Source organism: Chlorocebus sabaeus, chromosome 1 (assembly GCF_047675955.1).
Source record: "Chlorocebus sabaeus isolate Y175 chromosome 1, mChlSab1.0.hap1, whole genome shotgun sequence".
Taxonomy (NCBI): domain Eukaryota; kingdom Metazoa; phylum Chordata; class Mammalia; order Primates; family Cercopithecidae; genus Chlorocebus; species Chlorocebus sabaeus.
The window spans coordinates 110,039,475-110,065,719 of NC_132904.1; the positions used below are offsets into that span (position 1 = coordinate 110,039,475).

Genomic DNA, 26,245 nt, shown 5'->3' on the forward strand with positions numbered 1-26,245 from the left:
AGTGAACAGGCAACCTACAGAATGGGAGAAAATTTTTGCAATCTACCCATCTGACAAAGGGCTAATATCCAGAATCTACAAGGAACTTAAACAAATTTACAAGAACAAAACAACCCCATCAAAAGGTGGGTGAAGGATATGAACAGACACTTCTCAAAAGAAGACATCTATGCAGCCAACAAACATGAAAAAATGCTCATCGTCACGGGTCATTAGAGAAATACAAATCAAAACCACAATGGGATACCATCTCATACTAGTTAGAATGGTGATCATTAAAAAGTCGGGAAACAACAGGTGCTGGAGAGGATGTGGAGAAATAGGAACGCTTTTACAGTGTTAGCGGTAGTGTAAATTATTTCAATCATTGTGGAAGACAGTGTGGTGATTCCTCCAGGATCTAGAATCAGAAATACCATTGACCCAGCAAACCCATTACTGGGTATATACCCAAAGGATGACAAATTGTTCTACTATAAAGACACATGCACACGTATATTTATTGCAGCACTATTCACAATAGCAAAGACTTGGGACCAACCGAAATGCCCATCAATGATAGACTAGATAAAGAAAATGTGGTACATGTACACCATGGAATACTATGCAGCCATAAAAAAGGATGAGCTCATGACCTTTGCAGGGACATGGATGAAGCTAGAAACCATCATTCTCAGCAAACTAACACAGGAACAGAAAACCAAACACCACATATTCTCACTCAAAAGAGGGAGCTGAACAATAAGAACACATGGACACAGGGATGGGAACATCACACACCAGGGCCTGTCAGGGGGTGGGGGGCTAGAGGAGAGATAGCATTCAGAGAAATATCTAATGTAGATGACAAGTTAATGGGTGCAGCAAACCACCATGGCACATGTATACCTATGTAACAAACGTCCACATTCTGCACATGTATCCCTAAAGTATAATTTAAAAAAAAAGGTTCTCTCTCTTTCTCACTGCTATGCCCTTCTATTCTAGATGATCTATTCTGGTTTGCCCTAGCCATTTCTCTGGTTTGTGCAGAATAACCATTCTAGGACAAGGCAGGAGCCTAGATGCAGAATTGAAGGAGGTACTCGCTAGCAAGTGGAATGCCGGCATTTGAATAGTCCAAGAGTGAGGCCTCCTTAAATTGTGTGCCCTAGAGTGCCCTATCTGAAACTTGCTGAAGCATAACTCCTCTGAATGGAGGCCTTGGGGTCCATATTGTCACCCTGGTGATGCTGATGTAGCTTCACTCTAGTCCTGGCCCTGCTCCCCTGCCTTCTCCTACTGATGACTCCCTGTCCCACCAGGCCCATCTGTGGATGAGCTTTGAAATTCTTGTTTCCTCTCCTCCTTCAGTCACTGTTTTGATATTTTTGAAAACATTAAGGCTTTTTCTCAACTGTCCTTCAGATGGATCCTGCCACCTTTAGACAGGTCACAATCTCTTTCTCTTCCACCCAAGCGGAAATACCCAAGTTCTTCTAGTTCATGCAGAATTATCTGACTTGGAAAATTTGTTGATAGAGACCATTGAATCTACCACTTATCCTATCAGAGAAAATTGAGGCCACAAAAGGTGAATATGCCACAGAAATGTGGAGGCAATTCAAGTCTAGGTCTCCTGACTCCTGTCCAGGATTTTTTCCTGTTTTCATCCCACACATGCCACACAAGTCATGTATTCACTGAATAGGCAGCCTGGAAGAGAAGAAATTCCACCTGTGGACCACAGCTCTGGCCAGCGCCTATGGAGTTCCATCCTGCTCATGATCTTCTCTTCCTATCTGTCAGTGGACAACAACTTCAGCCCTTGTCTGTGGATTCAAAGTTGCCCATGACCTTCCCCATCCTGATTCCCTGCACTGTGAATTTCTGACTTGCTTAGACAGCCCCCATAATCACATGAACCTCTTGTAATCTCTCTCTCTCTCTCTCTCTCTCTCTCTCTCTCTCTCTCTCTCTCTGGAAATGTTGGAGGTTGGTGCTCCAGGTGGTGGTGATGAGAGAGCATGGGTCTGAGGAGATGAAAACTTGAGAATCTGAAAGCACTGTACATCACCCTTGGTCCCACGCCATTTCCCCATTTGTCTTCATCTCTGTCAATAATGTGTCCCTTAATCTCACCTAGTCTCTGTCTGTAGAAAGGTCCTCCTGCATCCACAATATCCCCAGTCCCGTCGAACAAGTCCCCAGCCCCTTCAAGTTCAGTTTGTGTCATCCTGCTTGGGTTAGTTTAAGCCACCAGACCCTCTGCTGTCATGCCACAGCCTGATGGGGCCCGACCATACGATCTTTCCATCCTGCCTTCTGGAGAGTGGTTTTCTCAATGAAGAAATGAATGATTCAGAAGTCTAATAAGAGAAAAGCTTTAAGGAATGAAAAATTAGGAAAATATTCCATCCAGTTAACTTATTCCAGATCCAGACCATTACTGCATATTTATAGGCAGTGAACAAACCCTGAGTGACTGTTGCCATTTAACTTACTTTAAATACCAAAAAAAAAAAATGGGTTAAAGTTATTTAAAATGAAAAGAAAAACTGTGTGGTCTTATATAGTAGTCAGCTGCCTTGAGCAGCATATTGCATTTTTTTAAAAATAGTTTTGGGAGCAAGTGGTTTTGGTTACATGGATATGTTCTTTAGTGGGGATTTCTGAGATGTTGGTGCACCCATCACCTACTTTCAAGGAGCTTATAGTCTAACTCAGTCAAGCCAACAATTCTAGTGCAGTCTCTAATGGGAGAAGAACAAAGTGTCCTTAACATGGCATGGAAGGTTCTTTCTAGGTATCCAACATACTTTTCCAGCCTTATCTTTTGTCCTCATCTTTAGCCCCCCTCCATAAGCCAGCCACTTGTTGTTCCTAGAATATCTCCAAAATAAGCCACAGCCCCTTTGCTCATGCTGTTCCCTATTTCTGAAATACCCTTCTGTATTAGTTGTTCTCACATTGCTATAAAGAACTACTTGAGACTGGGTAATTTATAAAGAAAAGAAGTTTAATTGACTCACAGTTCTGCAGGCGGTATAGGCAGCCTGGCTGGGGAGGCCTCAGGAAACTTACAATCACGGTGGAAAGTGAAGGAGAAGCAGGCACATCTTACATGGTCAGAGAAGGAGGAAGAGAGAGTGAAGAATGAGGTGCTAAACACTTTTAAACGACCAGATCTCTTGAGAACTTTTATCTTGAGACAGCACTAGGGGAATGGTGCTAAACCATTAGAAACTACCCCCATAATCCAATCACCTCCCACTAGGCCTTACCTCCAACACTGGGGATTATAATTCGACATGGGATTTGGGTGCGGACACAGAGCCAAACCATATCACATTCCTTCTTTAGTTATTTTACTCCAGCAGTCAGTCCATATATATTTATTGAGAATATTCTATGTGCCAGGTACTGTGCAACACTGAAGACACAATGGTGAGCAGAGACATTCATGAAACAAAGGACCACATAAATGCAAATTTATGACTTTGATAAAGTGCTATGAAAAGTACGAGGTGCTAAAGAGAGTACATACCAGAAGTCTGACTGAGTCTGAAGACTCAGGAAAGACTTCCTCAAGGAAGGCAGATTCAGCCAGAATTTGGGAGAGGATAGTGAGCTCCAGACAAAGGCAAAGGCAAATTTTCTGTGTCAGGAGAGAGTGTGGTGCCTCCAAGGGATTGGAAGCAGCAGAGCAGGACAGCAAAGAGGAGACTGTGGAACGGAGGCTGGGGCAATGAATGGGCCAGGACAAGCAGGGCCTTTAGTGCCACAGTAAAGATCAGTCTTTGTCCCCAGAGGAGTGGAAACCATTTTTAATAAGCAACCTAAAGACATAATCTGCTCACCACCATCCTTTAAGACCCAGGTTAAATGTCCCTCTCCCTTCCCCAGTGCCCGAGGCAACCTCGCACTGTATAGCCCCCTCTGGAAAAGGACACACCATGTCATGGTACATGGTGAGGGTTAACTGTGTTTGACTCAGTCAGTGGTAAGTTCTCAAGAGCTGACATCCTATCCTCTTTATCTTTGTAACCTCAACTGCAGACAGTGCCTAGAATGTAGCAAGTGTTCCATAAAGGTTCGTTGAATCAATCAACTGATATGTGCGGATGCTGGTCTGTTTGAAATTTTTTCTCCCCTCTCTCTTCCTGCTCATTCAGGAAAGTTCCATCCCCAACCCCTCACCCCATTGCCAACAGTCTCCCTGCCTCCCTTCTCTCCCCAACACCACCCATCCCCCATGTGGCTACCAGGTTTCCTTCCTAAACAGGTCAGAGCAGACCACTCTAATCCTTACATGAGCCTTCACTGATTTCGCCATTGCTGGCAGGATCAAACTCAAATTCAGGCTAATTATCCAATGCATTTATGACCCAATCCCAAACTTATCTTCTTGGCCTCATGTTTCATTGTACTCTTTCTTCCCTGTACTCTATGTTCCAACTGCAAAAAAGCTCTAGAATATTCCTCAAGTCAAACACCCACTCCCACCTCCATGCCTTTGCTTAGGCTGTGCTCTCAGTCTAGAATGTTCTTCCCTTACGCTTCCCTAATTAGAAAATTACTGGTGCCTCAAGATACAGCTGAAACACCAACCCACCCAAATCCTCTCCTCTCATTCCCCAAATCCAGAATTAGTAGCTTCTGCTTATACAGGTATATTTATTCCTAGCACCTTTCCTAGGTGTGTAAATGGCACATCATAGTTCTCAAATTAAAAAACAACAACAAAAAAAGCCCCATTCTGTCCCTGTGCTGCAGTCTCCCTGCACCAGCCACCATGGCAGCAACAAAGAGTGGGAGAAATGGGAAAGCAGCTTTCTCCTCCCACACAGGAGCGTGCATTCCCAGGAGGAAAGGGAACACAAGGCTTCCCTTGTTACAATATACAGACAAAAAAATGACCCAAGTTGTATTCTAGGAAATTATTTCTAAGCCTACAAAGAACCATCCTTTGTTTCTAGACTATTTTTTCTAGCTCAGAGATAAAATATGAAGTTTATAATTTATATACTATAAATTAAAATGCCGCTCCCCCAAATTGCTCATTTTGTAAAGCAGTTTTTTACTTTGTTTAAAAACCATTTACTCTGGGAGCCTTTCAAGTTTATATTTAAAGACTTAAGCTTATAAAATACTCAGCTGACTATGGACTATGAGAACAAATCCCCAGAGTCAGTGGTGTCAATATCAAACACACAAGACATTTTTTCATCTGCTTTAATTAAGACACAAAGGAGCAGCAAAAAAATATTAATCATGCAGTTGATTAAAAATAACTTCCTAAACATCTGCTCTTGGTAAATAATAGCTATCTAATACTTTAAATCAATGTTTAATGACTGGCCTAAGTGTAAACCCTTTGTGACTCCCATAAAATAAGTCACTCCATGTGCAATCTTCTTTCATACCCCCCTTTTCACCCAATGGTCTTTTCTTTATTCTCCAAGACTGGCTTTCATCAATCATTCCAAGTCTTCTATGCCTGTTTGCATACAGTGCAGGCTAGACCTCGGACAAAGTGCTCTGCACTCCTGGAATTCACAGTCTGACTCAGACATATACATGCAGAGCATACAGACATCAAAGTGATCCCAGTCATATGGTAAACACAATACAAGCAAAATCCGTTTACTTCGTTTTTCCATCAGCTCGTGCTAGGGACAGCTGTGTTGAGGTTTACTCTGTCTTCACGACCATCCTGAGAGGTAAGCAAGCCAGGGATGTCTATGTCCATTTGATTAGTGACCACACTGAGGGCAGAGAGGCTAAATGGTTTGTTCAAGTTGACACTGGTCAGTAAGTGACAGACCAAAAATGAAATCTAGTTCTTCTGAATGCACACCTAAAGCTCTCTCCCCTCCTGTGGGAAGAACAGTGATAGACTGATAAGGTCAATGCTCCTGGGACTCAGAGGTGAGTCAAGGACTGGGTTTTAGAAGAAGGAGGCAGGGAGAGGTTGAAGGAACTCTGCCAGCTTGAATGGGTGGGATGGAAGCAGCTGACAAATCTAGTGTACAGGCCATGGTTTGCAGTGAAGGAAATTTTCAGGACACTTTTAAGTTATGGGAGAGCTGAGTTGATACACGGCAAGATGATGAAAGAGGGGAATGAAGCTGCAGGGCCTTGACTTTTAGTCTATTTTCCACTTAATTTCAAAAGACACATCCAGGACAGAAAATCCTAAATGCCCCTTCAGCGTCCCTCTGTTTTCCTGCCAGAACAGAAGCAAAGTTCCTAGGGCCTGGGGCGCCATCAGCAATGCCTGGAATCAACAATGAACTCTGCCAGTCCCCTCTCTGTTCTCTGCCCGTCTGTGAATCACAGTTACAAGGCAGCTGTCACAGTAACTTGGCTAATTAAATTAGAGCCCACTGAATGCTTTATTGACCTGACGCTCATTCCAGTGAGCAGGCCCACTTTGAAGGTGACTAAATTCAAGGCTGTTAGTTCACAGATTAAACAACACGGACAAAAACAATAAGGCACCATCGGAAAAGTCTCTTCAATGTAAACACAGTGTCTAAAGCACAGCTGCCAGAGCATGTGACCTATAGGAGATTTATTTGGTATTGTGGGTTGAACTCTGCCCCTCAAAATTCATATGTCAGCGATCTCAATCCAGTATCTCAGACGGTACCTTATTTGGAGGTAGCGACTTTACAGAGGTAACCAAGTTTTTTTAAAAAAAAGGTCGGCCGGATGCTGTGGCTCATGCCTGTAATCCCAGCACTTTGGGAGGCCGAGGCGGGCAGATCATGAGGTCAGGAGATCAAGACCATCCTGGCTAACATGGTGAAACCCCGTCTCCACTAAAAATATAAAAAATTAGCCGGGCATGGTGGCAGGCGCCTGTAGTCCCAGCTTCTTGGGAGGCTGAGGCAGGAGAATGGCGTGAACCCGGGAGGCGGAGCTTGCAGTGAGCCGAGATCGCGCCACTGCACTCCAGCCTGGGTGACAGAGCGAGACTCCGTCTCAAAAAAAAGAAAAAAAGAAAAAAAGAAAAGGTCATGAGGATGGGCCCCAAATCCAGTGTGACCAGTATTCTCATAACAAGGGGAAATCTGGACACAGAGACACAGACAGGGGGAAGACCACATGAACAGACACACAGAGAAGATGAATATCTATCAGCCAAAAAGAGAGGCCGGCAGCAAAGCCTTCCCTTTGAGCCCTCACAAGGAACCCATCCTTCAGAGACCTTGTCTTGAACTTGTAGCCTCCAGAACTGTAAGACAATACATTTCTGTTGTTTATGCCACCCACTTTATGGTATTTTGTTACAGCAGCCTAGCAAACCAACATCTGGAGATATACAAGAGGCAGAAAGAGCCCTGGAGAAGGAAGACCTTTTGTGAGAACAATGAAAGGAGCATTAATTCTAGAAGCAAACAAACCAGGGTTGAGACCCTGACCTTGCTATATTACCCACAGTGTCAAGACACCTAATCTCTCTGTACCTTAATTTCTCATCTGTACAATAGGGATAACATTTTCCTCACAGGGGTGTTCTTAGAATAAAACGTGAAAAACTACAGTCTTTGGCTTATGTAGATCCAGGTCCCATAAGGCCCCTCACAACCAGTTATAATCACCACTGTAAATTCTGACCACCTACCAAATACTGACAATAATGAGCATGAGTCACTTTTATAAAATAACTACAAAACACACACTGGCCTGAGGCTGCCATGCCCTCTAGGGGATTCTGTACATGTTATGATGAAAGCTTCCATTCTCAGCTCTTTCTGCTCCACTTAATTTATCACGTGCTCTGTCTCTCTGACTGCAGACCTCAGTTTTATGCTTAGAAGTCCCTCTTCACCATTTCTCCTGCCAAACTTGGGCCAGGAGGGGATGGTCCATTCAGCAGCCCTCAAGGCCTGCCTCTCACCACCTCACTCTCATGCTCACTCTTGTAGACTGCCATATAGACTTTGAGACAAAAACTGCACTTCTGTCTTTTTGCATTGCCTGGTTTAAAACAAAACAAAACAAAACAAAGGTTATTACTTAAGCTCCCTATTTGCACTCAGAAATGGTAATAATCCTCATAAAACCAAATGGAAAATACCTCCAGTGACAATAAAGCCCTATTTTGTTCAGAATTGTGGAGAAATTAGCTATTTTGGTTAACTGCCCACTCCACTTAGAAGTTACCCTATTGGAACTGAAGCCTAACTTTTAAAGAATTAGAATGTAAATCAAATACACCAAATGCCAAGAGGCTGGGATGGCTGGATCTTTACTTGGTTCTTCAAAGGTCTTACAGAATTTGATGGTGTTTTGGGGACACTGTCAGGGCCTTGGTTATTGCTGAAGTGTTCTAATAACAAAAACTGGAGGTGATTTGTGCCTCCTGGTGGTATGAATTCTTTAAAAAGCAGGTTTTTAAATAGATATGCAAATGCAAATATCCATACAGCCAAGGGAAGCTCTCCTGGGACCCAAAATCAAATCCTTTTCATGTTGGAGCTCTCTTGGGTTACTTTCAAGGATGCCCCGGCTCACACCACAAAGGGACCTCCATTCTTTTCTCTTTATTCAGGCTGCATTGCCACACATTGTATGGAGCTCACCTCAAATCAGCCCATATTTATTAAGCTTCTCTTCCCAGCTCCACAAAAAGAGAAACATTAGATGCTACTCCTGCCTTCCAAGGCGCTCCAATTGAGTTGGAGAACTGCCTATGTTATTAAATTCTGCATTGTGTGCGCTGAGCTTGAAGTGCTGAACAGAGTTGACTTTTATGATCCCTACCCTGTGCTGCGTGTTTTACATAGATTACCTCACTTAATCAGCTCATATTCTGAGTCATATTATTATTCTCACTTTACAAATGAAGATTCTCAGTCTTGACAGAGAATATGTAACTGGCCAAAGGTCAAAGAGCTAAGTAAATGTCAACTTAGGTATGAAACCCCAGTCAACACGACCCCATAGCCTGCTTCACCCCCCTAACACTGCCTCTTTCACCTGTCTGCTTATCTAAGTCCTGTAGAGCAGGTGGCCACAGCAAAAATCCCACAAAGGATCAGAACAACTCCTTTATGCCTTTTTTCCCCTTCCCTTTTTGATCCCCACATATTCCACCCACAGCTCCTACCAGTCTCTCCCAAGATTAGATTTTTAAAAAACAGAGAACTAAGAATAAGGGCTTCTCAGGAGCCCTTTTCTTATACTCTGAAGCAAACTTCACTGCAAATTTAAAAAGAAGGTGTTTGCTATCTTTGCTTCATTGGAAGAATAACATTGTCTCTCAATGAGACCATAACTTTGTCTTTATTTAAAAAAACCAAAAACAAAAACGCTGTCATATAGGTCTGCTTCTCCTCCTAAATTAATTATGAACTATTCTTTCTTTCCTTCTTACTACTTTGCTGGCAGAAATTAGTAAAAAAAAAAAAAAAAAAAAAAGCCAAATAAAAACCAAAAAATTGAGAACCTATTGAGTTCTCAGGGACCCCAAGTTAATTTCTCACAAGTTGATAAAGTGAACATTAAACAATCAGGCACTTGGGGTGATTAGAAACAAACAAACAAAAAAATCAGAACGAATACTTCCATATGCATGTCCTGCAGCCCCGCCCAGCCAGCTAGACGAGGTGGCTGGTATTTTTCTAAAATGAACAAAACTGACATAGAGGATTTCAATTCTCCATAAGTTGGCTAGAGGTCCCACTCTGCTAAAAATCAGAATATCCAATGTGATTTTTAATTGCCTTGCTAATAACCACCTTTCAGAAAATTGAAGAAGAGGGAATTTTTTATCCAAAATATCCGTTAGCAAACAATTGCAAATTTCACAGTAGGTGAGGAAGAAGTGATGTGGCCTAGGCATAGGCCCTGGCTTTAGAAAACCATGTTTCAAAGAGCACAGAAAAATGCCAAGAATAATCTCATGGTCATAGAAAGACATCATACTATGGATGAAAAGCAGAGCGAGGAGGGAGGTTTTCAAATGTAAAATATGACCATAAAATAAAATAATACAATGAAAAGCAGGAGTGCAGCTGCAGATGGAAACCAGCAATAAATTCTATAACATTCTATGACAGTATAAACAAGACAACAAACAGTACCTTAGTCAGCAAAACCATAAGAATAGCCTGAACATGGAAAAATAATGACAGGATAATCAAAGGCCAGAAAAGCATTATTTCAAGGAATTTGGGGTGGGAGAAGGGGGTATGGTCAGTGAAAGAAGAGGAACAAGAAAAAGATTATGCCTGAAGTTGATGACTTGAGTTAAAAAAAAAAAAAAAAAAAAGATGCCAGAGGCCTGGTAGAGTGGCTCACTGCCTGTTATCCCAGCACTTCCGAGGTTGAGATGGGAAGATTGCTTGAAGCCAGGACTTCAAGATCAGCTGGGCAACAAAGCAAGACCCCAGCTCTACAAAAAAAGTTTTAAATTAAATAAAAAAGTTTTAATGACAGAAAGTTGAAGGGCTCAAGCACTATTGTGCTTTTATTTTCTATCAAGAATGACCTTCAACCTGAAAAAGCTAGAACAAATGTAGTTGAGAGGAAAATGAAGCCTAACATAAGTGAAAAGATAGGAAAAGAAGCTGGGCACGGTGGCTCACGCCTGTAATCCCAGCACTTTGGGAGGCTGAGGTGGGCAGATCACGAGGTCAGGTGTTCAAGACCAGCTTTACCAACATGGTGAAACCCTGTCTGTATTAAAAATACAAAAATGAGATGGATGTGGTGGTACGTGCCTGTAATCCCAGCTACTCAGGAGGTTGAAGGAGGAGAATTGCTTGAAGCCAGGCGGCGGAGGTTACAGTGAGCCGAGATCGCTCCACTGCACTCTAGCCTGGGTGACAGAGTGAAAAAAAAAGGAAAAGAGAACCTTGGTTTTCAGTGAGTTCACAATACCAGACCCAGAGGAATTATATCCCAGAGGACTTACAAATAAAAGAAACTGCAAATGCAATAACAAAACCATGTTACATAGTCCTTGAGATGAGCAAATACTCTAATTTTCAAAAAGCGGGCAAAAGATCTACTTTGACTTCAGACCAATGCAACTGAACGCAATTTTACAAACAACCATAGAGCAGATTACTACATAAATAGTTGGTGAGCAAAAGTTCTAATTTTTTTTTTAGTTTTAAGCAATAATGTAGATACAGATATGGCAAACTAGACTGTGTTTAGGAACAGAGCTTAGTTTGAAATTAAATGAAATTTATAATAAAATGACATACTTAATGTTATACATAATTTTTTATCATACCGCATGGCAATCAAGCATAAATGGAACCCTTCCTACTAATAGAAATGATTAATATTCTTTTAAAGCATCATTTCTAAAGCAGGGAATGGGGAATGGGAAACAGAAGTCAGCCAGTGGCTGCTCCACTACCGATCATTCCAGACAGATCTTAGGGAAGGGGTAGCTCTGCCTTAAACGACGCCAGTCCCAGACTCCAGCCTCCATCAAGTCCTAGGACTCAGTAGGTGAAACTGGGTAACCATGCCCTCTGGGATTCTCTGTGAAAGTAACCCCAGATAAAGTGGTTCTAAGAGTTCAAGGGATATACTCTGATGAAACAAACAGTAAGAGGAAAGCCTCCCATGCAGATTTTGAACACCCAGAAGCTGTGGGATTGGGTTAGTTAGAGCAAGTGGCTGAGGCAGAGGAAGGAGCAGACAAAGGGGAAGTGGAGGCATGAGTCAGCTGTCAGCTGCTTTGCGGGTGTCTGTTATTTAATACTGAATGTTTGGCCGGGCGCGGTGGCTCAAGCCTGTAATCCCAGCACTTTGGGAGGCCGAGACGGGCGGATCACGAGGTCCGGAGATCAAGACCATCCCCGCTAACACAGTGAAACCCCGTCTCTACTAAAAAATACAAAAAAAATAGCCAGGCGAGGTGCCGGGTGCCTGTAGTCCCAGCTACTCCGGGGGCTGAGGCAGGAGAATGGCCTAAACCCAGGAGGCAGAGCTTGCAGTGAGCTGAGATCCGGCCACTGCACTCCAGCCCGGGCGACAGAGTGAGACTCCATCTCAAAAAAAAATACTGAATGTTCAGGGAATGGGAGTGGAGTGGAGATACTAGGATGAGCCTGAGTGGAGAAGTGCAGCTGGGGGCAAGAGGAGGAAGGAAGACAGCTCCTGGGAGCAGAGGCAAGGGGGAATGGCAAGAGCTGAAGGAAGGATGCCACAAGAGAAAACTGCACAAGAAACAACATTCAGACTATGGAATGAGTCCTGAGTTTCAAATACACTGCCTGGCCCTTGCTTCAACAATCCACTGTGTTTGTGGGTTCAGGGGAAGGGAGGCAGGATGGGCACGATGAAGCATGACTGGCCACGTGATAATAATTGTGTAAGCTGAGTAATGGGTATAAGGGTTCACCATTCTATTCTACTTTTATGTTTTCATTTTTTAGTGTGTGTGTTTTTTCCCCTAAGCTACTAAGGGTTTACCATTTAACTCGGGGTTTAAAACAAACAAACAAACATAAATTCTGTTCTATAAAACCTGACACAATCTTGCCCCTCTCTTCCTGTTACTGCTCTAGCATCCTTTTTGCCTACCTGCTCCCTCACTCTCCGCTATTCCCTGAGCTCACCAGACATGCTCCTCTCACCCTAGGCTTTGCAAGAGTTGGTCTCTTTCCCTAGCATTGACTCCGCTCAGACATCCACACAGCTTACTCAGCTTCTTAAGGAGATGCACTCTGCCCCGCCTATGGAGAACTGCAGCTTGCCCCTCTGCTCCACCTTCTCTGGAACTCCTAATCCTCATCACCCTATGTTTACTTTTTCCTAACACTTATCATCTTCAAACATATATATATATATATATATATATCATGCTTATTATCTTTCATCACTGGAATTACCAGAGGGACAGGAAATTTTTGTTTTGAGGTTTTTTTTTTTTTTTGGTTGTAGTTCAGTAACTAGAATGCCTGGCACCCAATAAATTTAAGTAGAATGAATGTAGAAAGTTTAAGAACTACTCAGAAGCCTGTGGCAAGGGAGGGTGTAGGTGTCTTTGGCCTTGTCTTCTTTAATAGCTAGAGTAGCTAAGACCCAACTACTCCCACCCTACTCTTCTGTGCTAAACAAAAAAACTAGGGCACCCAATTTCTGAAGAGGAGTGAAAAACTTATACATAGCTCATCTGAATTATTGCCCTCCTCCCCAGCTTCTAGGCAGAGATTTCATAACTTGATTTTAAGACATCTAAGGCTATTTCCAGCTATAGCTTGTGATATCACAAAATTCTTAATCAAGCTCTTCATGATAAAGTGAGAAATTTCTGTCTAAATTATAAAATAATTGGAAAACTTCTCAAAACCAGGGCTGTGTAGTTTTTCAGAAATTTTAGGCTTTGGCAAAATGCATATTTTTAAGAGAAAGTTATCACATAACAAATGTTTAAAATTGGTTTTGTGATTTTCTGATTAGGAAGAATGTAGGCATCAAAACCCAATTTAGAACTACCTGGTGCCAAGACTTTTTGTACATGAGACAATTTCCAATAGGCTTATCCCTCCCTGCATTGACAGCTATGTCCCATGGCTACGAAGTTACTCCTACATATCTCCACAAACCAGCTATGGAGTTGAACAAATTACCTTCTTGAGCCGGTTTTCTTACGACACAGAATATCCTGTGTGTGTGTGTGTGCACGCGCGCACGCACACGTCCTCACATATTTGTGTGTACCATTCTACTTTCAGAAGATGGACAAAATCTTGTGAAATCAGATAAACAATAAAATAAAACCCACCCCAAAAAAGCTAGGAATCATTGCCTTAAGTGATAGCATAAGTATTTGCAAGCATGAGAAAGGGATTATCCAAAACTCCTTTAACGGTGTTGTTAATGAGAGAAAATACTATTTGATCTATCCACAAGTGATTGCTGAGCAATGTGCTGCAGCATATAGTACAGATGCTGTTCAGAGTACGGATGACCTTTCCAGAACTGACCAAGGTCAGAATATAAACTCAGGGTAAAATGGTCAGGTTTCTCTGGCTTGCATTTCCACAGATGAGGTCTAGATGCCTTGTGAGGCTCCCAGGCTGAGGTAAGAGTGCCATCTGGAGGATCTCCATTTCAGAGAGAAATGTGTTTGCAAAACTGACTGTAAAACAGGTCACCAAGTCAGGATCCACATAGAAACAGGAACCATTAGCAAATAATTGCATGAATTTATGCTGTTTGCACACTTGCCTTTTTAATAAAACCTTTCCTTTGGGAAACTTTTCTTGAATTTCATCTCTCAAAGTCATTTGTATAGTTCTTGTTGCTCTTGAGGAAGGGGGTCTCTTCTACTTGGCCCATAGATCCACTGAGTCAAGCCTCTTACAGTTCCCCTTCTCCCATAATCTACACACTTTTCCTAAAAAAAGGTTTGATTCCCAGGTGGTACAGGTACCTCAAGATCCCAAGAAACTCTCAGGCTCCCCATCAGAACAGGTACCCTCAAGGGTCATGGAACAGTTGCCATGCCAACTTCCACATGCTCAATTAGATGATTCATCTCTAACCAGAATGAACATGCACTTAATCATCAGCTATCAATAGCCTTGACCAGGGAAGAGGATAGAGTCTGCCTACTCTATGTGCCATAATACATCACTTTTAATGGCAAAAATTGCAGTTACTTTTGCACCAACCTAATATATTCATTAGGTGAAACAGTCCCGAGGGACTGCATCTGCTTTGGCTAAGCGCTGCAATGCAGTTTTCTGTGTTACTGTGAGGAAGGAGTGAAAGGCATGCTTTTCAGTTACAAGAGATCCTACCTCCAAATTACTGTACCTGTCAGGAATAGCTTCTATGAAGAAAAGAAATCTGCCGTTCTGTGTAATCGCCCTGTGATGCCTTTATTTCAGTTCTACCCTTAGTTCCCCATTCTCTCAATTGCTGAGAAAAGTAATGCTAGCTGAAATTACATGAATTTTCAAAAATGGGTATTTTCTTCACCTGTGAAAATGTGCCCTTCTTCCTCTCTTAGAAAGCCAACTTTTGTTCCCCCAAAAAACAAAGCTGATTCAGACAATTCTTTTTTCTGCGTTCTCATAGTAGGACATGCAGAATATAGATAAATAGCTTGTTAACCACAGATGAATTCTTTCACAAAAAGAAAACCAGTCTTCTTTCTTAATAGTTCTTGTATGACCCTTAAATAGGAAAAAGAAAGACTAGGCAACCAGAATGACATGATTAAAGGGGCTGAGCCAGAACTAAGAAAAAGGTTAAGGGCAGGAGGAAAAAGTTTGTTCCATGTCTGCAAGGAATTGGAGGACCATCTGCCCGCAAGGCTGAGGATTAAGGAAGCACACCCACTGGATTAGCAATTTTTTTTTTTTGGAGACAGGGTCTCACTCTGTCGCCCAGGCTGGAGTGCAGTGGTGCAATCTCGGCTTGCTGCAACCTCCACCTCCCAGGTTCAAGCAATTCCTCTGCATGAGCCTCCCAAGTGTCTGGGACTACAGATGCTCACCACCATGCCTGGCTAATTTTCGTACTTTCAGTAGAGATGGGGTTTCACTATGTTGGCCAGGTTTGTATTAGCAACTTTCTTCAGACAGCACCAACTCAAAAGAACCTAAAGGTCATACCCCTTATCCTCTTTTCAGGACAGGAAACTATATTTCAGTAGGAAGAGATACAATTTAGAGTCCTAGACAGGTCCAGAATAACCTTAATATATTCCTCCAATGGCTGCAAAGAGTTAAAAACACAAAAAGCTGAATTGAAGGCTTACCTATGTCCAACAAACAAAGGATTAGGCTATGAAGACCAGAGTCAGCATGTCATGGCACACACATTCCAGAGGAACATTGGCAATTTAAGACCTTTGCCATCTGACAAGATAAAGAAACAGTGTTGAGAAGGAAGAAAAGTCCAACCAAGAAAATAAAATTTAGTTGAAATAGCAAAAAAGTGCCAAAAATGTATGCTTAAAGAAAGTCCTAGGAGTTCCAAGAATTCTGAAAAATTATCAGGTAGTGTTCTGATGAATGAAGATGACCAGTCAGTGAGTCCTGTGTGACGGTCATAAACCTCAATAAAAAGGATGGCATAGAACATAAGAAATCTTGTTGGTCTCTTTTGTCAAAGCTCCCATGTTATTAAAGACACTCATCCTTAATTGCAAAAAGCATTATTTATTGGAAAGAAATATTACAGGAAGTCACCTTAATTCCTGCAAGGCCAAATATGGTGCCAATTCTTCCCTTCCCTCCCCCTACACCCCTAAAATATCACCCATTTGCTCAGAAATTCACTACCCCGACTCCTGGAATCTCCCGATTCCTCACTCCAAAGCCAAGGCCTGCATTTACAATGTATATGTTCCCAGAGGGCTCTGGAAGCAGCATGAAATAATGCTGCCTGACAGTTTGTTAGCTAATCAAAGGAAGATGGCTAGAAAGTCAATGAATTGAGGTGCTTTACTTGACAATTTATCTTAATAAACAGTTCTTAAACAAAGCCTCATACAGGCCAGTAGGTAAGACGTTCTTCTGTAAAGTCAAACTTCCATGATGTACTGGTTCACCAAAACCAATGGGCAATTCAAAGAAGTCTTTAAGGGAGTAATTATGCCAAGCGAAGAATCCACATATTCAAGACATAGCTTTCTTAAGAAGATGGAGCTATTTAATTTTAGCAAGGGCAGCTGCTCTTCTTTCTGTGTTCTGAAACAAGGCACGAATTAAAGCTTTTACTTCACTGGAAGAGAAAGCAGCTGCCAGGGGTCCTTTTCCATCTGCCCACCTGCAAAACAAAAGATAGAGTTTCATTTCCTATTATGTCTCGGAAGTATAAGCAAGACTTAAAAATTGCCTATTTGATCCAAATGCTTATTTGCTTGAAACAGAAATAAAACAAATTCTGGGCATCCTTCCTCTTCTTTATAGAACTACCCCACAATGTCTTTGACCTCTTTGCTCACCCACTACAACTGGTATCAGCACAGCCAGATGAAAAGACCAAGTGAAGAGTATGAGACTGTTCTCCCTTATTCTATACCAAGTCCTCTTTGAACTAATAATTATGACCATACTCTCATGCCTTAGGCTCTGTAACTGTATTACAAAGTAAGCCACAGGCAACCAATTTTAACTGACGAAGGACTAGTGTAAAAATATATAAAGAAGTCCCATGAATCAATAGTGAAACCACAAACAACCTATTAGAATAAAGGGCAAAAAATATGAACAGGCATTACATAATAGAAGAAACATGAATGACCAATGAAAACATGCTCAACATCATTAGAATTTATGGAAATGCAAATTAAAATGACAATAACCTATCATTGTACGCCAATTAGATCAGCTGCAATTTTCCAGTCTGGTAATTCCAAATACTAGTGAAAATGAGACTAAATAGGACAAATAAACTATGAAATATTTGTACAATGGAATGACACAGTGGTGAAAATGAACTGCAGCTACATATACCATCAAGAATGGATTTCAGGCCAGGCGTGGTGGCTCACGCCTGTAATCCCAACACTTTGGGAGGCCGAGGCAGGTAGATCACATGAGGTCAGGAGTTCAAGACCAGCCTAGACAACATGGTGAAACCCCATCTCTACTGAAAATACAACAATTAGCCGGGTGTGGTGATGGGCACCTTTAATCCCAGCTACTCGGGAGGCTGAGGCAGGAGAATTGCTGGAGCCTGGGAGGCAGAGGTTGCAGTGAGCCGATATCACACCACTGCACTCCAGCCTGGGTGACAGAGTGAGACTCCATCTCAAAAAAAAAGAATAAATTTCAAAAACAATAATAATATTGAACAAAAGAAGTTACAGATGATTCTACTTATACCAAGTTCAAAAAAAGGCAAGTCTAAACTTTGTATTATTTAGGAATACATGTAAATGTGGTAAAACTATAAAGAAAGGCAAGGAAATAAATAGCATAAAAGTCAAGATAGTAGTTACCCCTCATGGAGAGCATTTGGAGAAGGGTATACATGGATTTTCAAAATACGGGTATTATTTTTCTTAAGTTGGGTAACAGGTACATGAAATTTATTCTTTTTCTTTACATTGTAAATATAGAGTATATCTACTGTATTCCTTCATATGTATATTTTACAACTTTAGCCTTATATTTACAGAAATCTCTGGGGAAAAAAAATTTCCTAGGCAGTAAAATGAAGTTGAGTTATACTGTTATAATTTTTCTTATAACAAGGAATTAATGATCATTCTTAGACTGCAAGAAGGCCCTTTAACACATAGAAAAATTCTTATCTACTGCCCACTGGAGCCTACTACTTAAAAGCATCTTTGTTACCCACTAAGGACTTGTAAATAATAAATGAATAAATCTAAACTTTCTATGAAATGTGATTGGAGGTATTCTGACGTGATTTTTTTTTCAAATAGAGATCTTGTTTACATTGTACGAATGACTAATATTTGCAGCAAACAACTCAGACACATCTAGGATGACTGGTCCAATATAACCAGACATCTGTAGTAAACCAAGCTAAAGCAGACAGACAAGTACCTGCAGGGATGGAGATGACCTTAAGGCCTCTACAGAGAGTCCTCTATGTAAGGTATACATACCAACCAATAATCTACCAAGACAATATGAAAGCATCCATGAATGCATAACCGACCCGCATCTATTCTGTTTTGTGCAATGGCCTCTGCACACTATGATATGATATAGCATACACTCACTGGGCACAGCAACATTAACTGATGGTGTTGAGAGAAAACATCATCCACTACATTTAAGAAAAGATGAATCTCTACTAGGTACATGGTCCTTAACCTTTAAAACTACTGCACTCCCTGCAGAAAGACTGCGATCAAACAGTAGTTTGATGCTCAATATTTCAGACAGATAAAAGTCACTTCTCTGTTAATATATTAAAATAATTCTGAAAATTCATCCAGGCTGGCTGCAGTGGCTCATTCCTGTAATCCCAGCATTTTGGGAGGCCAGGAGTTTGAGACCAGCCTGGGCAACATAGAGAAACCTCATCTGTAAAACAAAACAAAAGAAAACAAATCAAATCAAATAAAAAATAAATAATAAAATGATAAAATAAAATAAATTAGCCAGGTGTGATGGTAGGCACCTGTAATCCCAGCTACTCAGGAGGCTGAGGTGGGAGAATCCCTTGAGCCCACGAGTTTGAGTCTGCAGTGAGCAATGATTGAGCCACTGCACTCCAACCTGGGTGACAGAGTAAGACCATGTCTCAAAAAAAAAAAAAGCATCCACTGTTCCTTAAAGTGAGCAACAATTTCCATCCAGATGTCAGAAGGCTGTAATTCTTACAGTTGCCAGATCATTTGTACAGCATGCCAAAACCACATATTCAAAACCAAAATAATATGGATAAGAAGTCGTTATGTTATCAAATATGGGAAAGTGGTAATGAGATCTGCACTATGATAGATCATGAAAAGGCCCCAGCTACTCCTACTCATTATGAAAGTCTTTCATGAGTAACATCAGCAAACAGGGAAAAGCCCTGCTATCAAGGGCACTATTACTCTTTGTAGCTATGGAGAGTTATATGCCTCTATAGAAGGGTTACACATACCGATCCCCAATTTCTTGCAAGCTGGCTTGTAGCATCATCATCAATTCCTTGAATGGCATCCATTTTGGCACATAGACTGGAACCTCTTCTTGATATTTCTTGTTCTTGCTTTCTTCAGATAAAGGTGCAAATACTTGGGGTCCTTCATCCATCACTGTTTTGCATAAGGAATATAATCTATCACCATCTTCAGTAGATATGTCCTGGTTTTGCACAGAGGAAAGACAATAGAATAGAATTGGGCCAGCTCAGAAGTGGGGAAAGGGCAGCAGATCTTTGATGTGTGCTGTCCAGGTGGGTTGGCTACAACAATATGTTTTCCAACCAATTTAGCACAACTTACTAGACGCTACTTTTCATCAGCTCTCTGACAATACTTTTATATAAGAATGACACAAAATATGTTTCAACAGATTGTCAGTAATTTAGTTTGCCTGCATGAAAGAGCCCGTTTCTCCAATAGAATGTCGCACAGCTTGTTGCAAAGCAGGGGATGTGATTACAAATAAGGATTTAGTCAATCTATGATTTACAGGCATCAGCTGGCCAAGTCCAGCCAATTTTCCTGAAGAATCACATGTAAAATTTAAACTGCAACAGTGTGTTGGAAAAATGGAACCTGCACAAGACTGCATTCACTTTACTAAATCAAATTATTGAGTTTACTTGCAAATTAAATGACTTTACACTATGCAATGCATCTCAGGACCACTACCCAGTTTCTAACTTCCTCATTCATAATCAAGATGGTATGTTGACAAATAGTTAAATCTTACTTTCGTATAAAAGAGATTAACCAGTTTCTAGTAAAATAGAAATAAAACAAAACTGAAAGACAAAAAATAACAGCATGAGTTAGACATGAAACATGAACAGTTTCTTCAACATCACTTTCTCAGCAAAGTCACAATCTGGGACATGAATTGCATCTGAAGGCTGGGGTAGCATCTAATGGCCCTTACCTCTAGGGCAGTAATTTTGCCAATGATCTCAGAAATTGCTGTATTGAGTAAAGTCCCCATAGCCTTGCAATATATATTCACTGGCAGGACATCCTGCCACACAATTCCAAGTCTCTTTAGTTGGTGCAGTACCTGTAGAAGAATACAGCTATTTACATGGAAGAAAGATTTTTGTGACTCATATTTTCCAGATTTACATTTATCATTTGTGAGTTTATAGCGAAAGTGGCATTATGCCAAAATGAAGTAAAGTAACTAAGGATATATACTTCTTGAACATTTAACCATAGTGATATCCCTGGTAGATGAAAAGCAGATTCATCAACCTGAGGATAGGAAAACTGCAGCAAAAAGATAAATCACTTAAGAAAGGGGAACATTAAGATAAAAGCCAATATTTAAAATTCCCAAATCTAAGTTCAGGAATCAACTACGTGCTACAAGAGACTTTCTAGGTAACTAGTTGCAATCATTGAGTCAATGAAAGGATAGTTTCCTGTTGTCTTGGTGGGAGAGGGGAAGAAAAAGTTCTTAAACATGACTGTAAAAGGTATCTAGATTTTCCAAAGGTGGGGGTGCAGGGAATCAACTGAGTACTTGTTACATATTGTTTTCTGCGTAAAAAAAAAAAAAAAAAAAAAAGGCGTCTAAGGATAGAATACAAATTTCAGTGCTAGCAAGAGCCTCCTACCTGCCGGACTGCTTTACTTGCTACAGAATAATTCTCTTCATCGTCCATATTCGAAAAGTTCCTAGCACTTGATAATCTTTCCAGAAGTTCACCTTTCTGTGCCCGCATTTGGGCCAAAAAGCATTCTGTCCCTGTGATGGAAAAACAGAATAAAAAATTTTAAAAGCTGTTCAATTACACACTGGAAAACCAGGATAGACAAGAGATGCATAAACCATGTATCTGTTCTGCCTATATAAAAATAATTGCTAGATAATATCATAAAGCTGCCCTAAAGCTACTAGAAACAATCACCTTGAATACATTAGCCCATTTCTCAAACCCAACCTCCAGATAATAAGTCTTTTCCAGTAGTTTGCTTAGAGCCAGAGTCAGCTAAGAAAAATTACTATAGAAAAAAGAACTACGTATTATTCTGATATATCTACACCACCTAAGGGAAAAGTCAAGAACTGAAAAACTAAGTGAACCATATAGATTCTCTGCTATGATCAACATATTGATTTACTCCACATTTCATTTCTTTTGCCTTTTAGTAATCCCCAGTAAAACTAAGGGAGGTGTAAGATGGGGGAGCTGTCTTGCGGTTTTGCAAAAGAAACTAGCACTGACATTGGTGAGCTCTTACCAACAATATAAACAGAAATGTCACAATATAAATCCTATTATGTGTCATTCTAATGACATAATCCTGATCTGGCAAATTCAATGCACATTAGCACTGCAGTTTGGAACTCTAACGTACCATGAAATGATCTTACAAAAAAGTAAAAGTTGGCCGGGCGCGGTGGCTCATGCCTGTAATCCCAGCACTTTGGGAGGCCGAGGTGGGCGGATCACAAGGTGAGGAGATCGAGACCACGGTGAAACCCCGTCTCTACTAAAAATACAAAAAACTAGCTGGGCGAGGTGGCGGCGCCTGTAGTCCCAGCTACTCAGGAGGCTGAGGCAGGAGAATGGCGTAAACCCGGGAGGCGGAGCTTGCAGTGAGCCGAGATTGCGTCACTGCCCTCCAGCCTGGGCGACAGAGCAAGACTCCGCCTCAAAAAAAAAAAAAAAAAAAAAAAAGTAAAAGTCTCCCACAAAGACTACACTCACCTTATACAATTAAATAACTGGAAACACTTGCAGATTAAATGCCCTCCCACTTTCCGATACAGCTCAGGACCACCATTCTAATTATCTCATTCAAAAAATATAAAGATACTATGTTGACAAGCTGCATAATCCATATGCTTTCCTACATTTAAGGTATTAGTTACCAAGTCTCCTGAAGCCAGGTACAAGATCCACAAAAGTAGCAGTGCCATCACAAAGAATGGGGGCAAGACGCAATCTGAACTGATGCCCGAGGGTCAACAAGTGGTGAGCAATGTACATACAGTTGTTGTGATGAATAGCGGCCAACTGGGGAAGCTTTTGAAGGTTCTCCCTAGGCCAGAAGGAGAGGTAGACAAACAAAGAAACCACCTGTTACTGAAGCTGGGGTTGATGAAACTCACAACTTCTCTAATGTATTTCTAGGCTTTAATAACTGTCTGGTTTCTAAATGCTACACATAACAAGATACAATCTCATCACTCCCACTCCTAGAGGGAGGCTGTTCTGCCTGAATGGGATCTTATCCTATAAAACTATCCTGGTGATTAACAAAAACGAAAGATTAAGGGAGTCAAGATGTTTGCCTGAGTCAACGTTTTGCTCTGAAAACCTAGCAGAGCTATGTATAATAATGTCCTTGAAGTTTTACACGGATACATCTATGGAAATACAGGTTTACTTCACCTTTCTCCGAATTCCTACTTCATTTATATAATGAAGTGTTCAATTATTTTCTAATTCACTAGTTTTCAAAAACTAAAGATTAGAGTCATCTGGGAATTTTAAAAATATATAGATGTTTAGACCTTACCCCAAACAAATTAAATCACAAGCTCTAAAAGTGAAATCACAGCATTTATGTTTTAAAATTTTCCCAGGTGATTTTAATTTTCATCCAGGCTTGAAAATTACTGCTTTAATTCTTCTACACATATAGTCTTATCTACCTAGCTTGGGAAGAAATCTTATCTTTTATTTCTGCTATCTACCCACTAACAGTCATTCAATTAACAGTTTCTAGTTTGCTAACTCAATATAAAACTAGGATATACAACTCAGAAGCCAACAATCAAGATAGTCCTTATTTTGGCTACACATCAGAATCACCTGTGGGGCTTAAAAACAGAAAAAACAATGCCTGGGTCTTACATCAGTCATAAATCAAAAGCTCTAGGAAGAGGGTAAATATGTATATTTTTAAAGCTCGGAAAGTTATTCTAAAATACTGCCAAAGCTTGGCCGGTGCAGTGGCTCACAACTGTAATACCAGCATTCTGAGAGGCCAAGGCAGGAGGATCACTTGAGCCAAGGAGTTCAAGACCAGCCTGGGCAACATATACAGACCCCATCTTTACAAAAATAATAAATAATATTAGACAGCGTGGTGGTGTGTGCCTGTGGTCCCAAGTAGTTGGGAGGCTAAGATGGGAAGATCGCCTGAGCCCAGTAGGTTGAGACTGCAGTGAGCTATGATTGCACCACTGCACTCCAGCCTAGGCAACAGAGTTAGACTCTGTCTCAAAATATGAAATTAAATGAATGGAATGGAACTGAAATGAAATGACATAAAATAAAATACTGCCAAAGCTGAGAACCATTATCTAAGGACAGTGGTTCTCAAAATGTGGTCCCCTGACAGGCAACATCAGCATCACCTGGAAATCTGCTAAAGCTCTAAGCCCCACTCCAGACCTACTGAATCAGAAACCTTGGGCATGGATTGAGCAATCTGTGTTTTAACAAGACTTCCAGGTGATTCTGACGCACACTAAAGTTCTGAGGTTATACAAAGGAGAAAGAGAGGCAAATCTAACTCCACAACAGTGTGAAAAATGTTTCCGAGCCACGAAATGTCTAAGCCAACTGTCTTTGAATCCCCAAGGACAAGGCTGTCAGCTAATGCAAATATGTTTTCTCTTTACTTTTGCTTAAGTAAAAAATGAAGCAAGAATGTTAATAGTAAAGAGAATACAAATAAAACCAATAAGGTTCACAATAAGCTTTTATAATAAAAACAGGTGAGCCTAGTTAAAAACATCCCAATAATTCAAAAATCTGAACTAAAAAATACTTTAAATAGTAAACAGCTTTTGGGTTTTTTTTTTGTCTGGTTGGTTTTTGTTTTAATTAGAGACGAGTGTCTCACTATGTTGCTCAGGCTAGTCTCGAATTTCTGGCCTCAAACAATCCTCCCACCTCTGCCTTCCAAAGTGCTGGGATTACAAGTGTGAGCCACTATGCCTGGCTGATTCTCGTCTTTGAAATTCAGAGTTCTTGGCTAAGCAATAGTTTTGTTGACATGTTATCAAAAATATTTATGAAAAACATCTAAACATTTTAATTCAAATAATAAAACTGAACTAGAGGCTCAGTGTTGAGTAAAACAGTTCTGAAAATGCTTAGCATCAAAACAAGGTAGTTCTTTTGAGTTTTAAAATGTGCATCACTAACTACACTGCAAGATTATAAAATCCTAATTAATTTAGTAATAAATGACCAAATCCTTTAAATATGCGTTTTAAAATTATTTACTGCATTTTAGTGTGAATGTTAGTAATCAAAATATCTTTAGTGGGAATATAAAATTATTTGTTTTAACTTAACTTACACATCTTAGACATACAATTATTATATAGAAATGAGATACAGTGGTACTTACTTGTGATATGTTGGTACAACATCATGGAATAAATGGAAGATATTCCTCACTGAGTAGAAAAGTTGAACAGCACTAAAAAGAAAACAGACTTAACAGAAATGCCTAAGAATACACTAAAAACAAGAAAAAAAATTAAACTAAGTGCATCTTCAGTGAGAGTCATAAGCTAAAACTATAGTTGCAGAGAACACCTGCTTTGGTTGCTGGAAAACACCATTAATCTAGATGGAAATATAGTCTCAACCAGTATTTACTAACCAGACTACAATTCTAAACACCTGGATCCATTAATAATTGTAAGAAGAGCAGCATTCAACCCAAAGCCTCTTTTCTATTTATCAATTTCTGTTCTGCCAGTACCCAGAGTATCCCTTCAGTAACAAATGGAGCTAAGCCTCAAGCAAATGTCATCTACTCACTGATGCACTCTGCAAAGGGCAAGGTATCAATAAAAGCACTCACTTGGTTCTTTTAGAATCAGTCTGACTTTCAGCTTTCACCTTTTCTCCTTCTTTCCTCAATGCAAGGAGGTGAATCAACATTTCTAGGATAGAATCTAGCCCTCAAGATATTTTGCCCTTTAAATCTAGCCTTAAAACACCTACAGATTATTATTAAAATGCACTTTTAAAAGGCAAACATAAGGTTTGTGTAGCTTACCTCTACATAAGAATATCTTAAGCTATGTACCTTAAAAGCTTACAGGGATTTTATAAATATTTAGGAAAATAAGTCACACCCAAAAACCCTGTTACTATTTGATTATTATAATACCTGATTAAATTATTTCATTTTTGTGCAGAAGCTGCTGTTTGAGTTTGATAATGAAAAAGGGGGTTGTTGTACTGTAGCTGTGGTTTTGTTTGTCCTGTTAAAAACTATTACTTTTAATGGAAAGAATGTCCACAGATAGTCAGTATACAAATACTATTTGGTGTCTTGTGTTCTCAAAAAGTTTAAGAAATATTGCCCTGCATCTCTGGTCTGATATATTTCAGAAGAGTGCCATGTGAAGAAACTGTCCTATATTCATTTTGCCAACGGTCACTCCTATGTTCATTTTATTCCTTCTTACAATTAACTTTGAATGGACATGTGAATGTAATGATTCATTAAAGTCAGAGAAGTATCTTGGGAGACATGTTCTTTCTAAAGCAGAATAAAATAAAGAGGTTTGCTCGTATGTGAGATAAAAACTGAACTCTGGAAGTCCATCTAAAGATGCAATTTGATTGGGTCAAACCCCAACTGAAACTGTTTTCTTTATGAAGATAGGAAGAATGA

At 40.4% G+C, this 26,245-nt stretch overlaps 1 protein-coding gene across 1 annotated transcript in view; it reads right to left on the reverse strand.

Annotated features, from left to right (window-relative positions):
- Positions 1-16,117: 16,117 nt before the first annotated feature.
- The window catches only part of ZW10 (zw10 kinetochore protein), a 40,706-nt gene continuing 30,578 nt past the window's right edge, over positions 16,118-26,245 (reverse strand). The window contains exons 11-16 of the mRNA XM_038005188.2: positions 24,962-25,033; positions 22,464-22,633; positions 21,202-21,332; positions 20,511-20,642; positions 19,549-19,751; positions 16,118-16,743 (exon numbers count right to left, since the gene is read on the reverse strand). Of these exons, the coding sequence (XP_037861116.2) occupies positions 16,623-16,743; positions 19,549-19,751; positions 20,511-20,642; positions 21,202-21,332; positions 22,464-22,633; positions 24,962-25,033 (829 nt within the window). The 3' untranslated portion in view covers positions 16,118-16,622. The remainder of the gene's footprint in view (positions 16,744-19,548; positions 19,752-20,510; positions 20,643-21,201; positions 21,333-22,463; positions 22,634-24,961; positions 25,034-26,245) is intronic.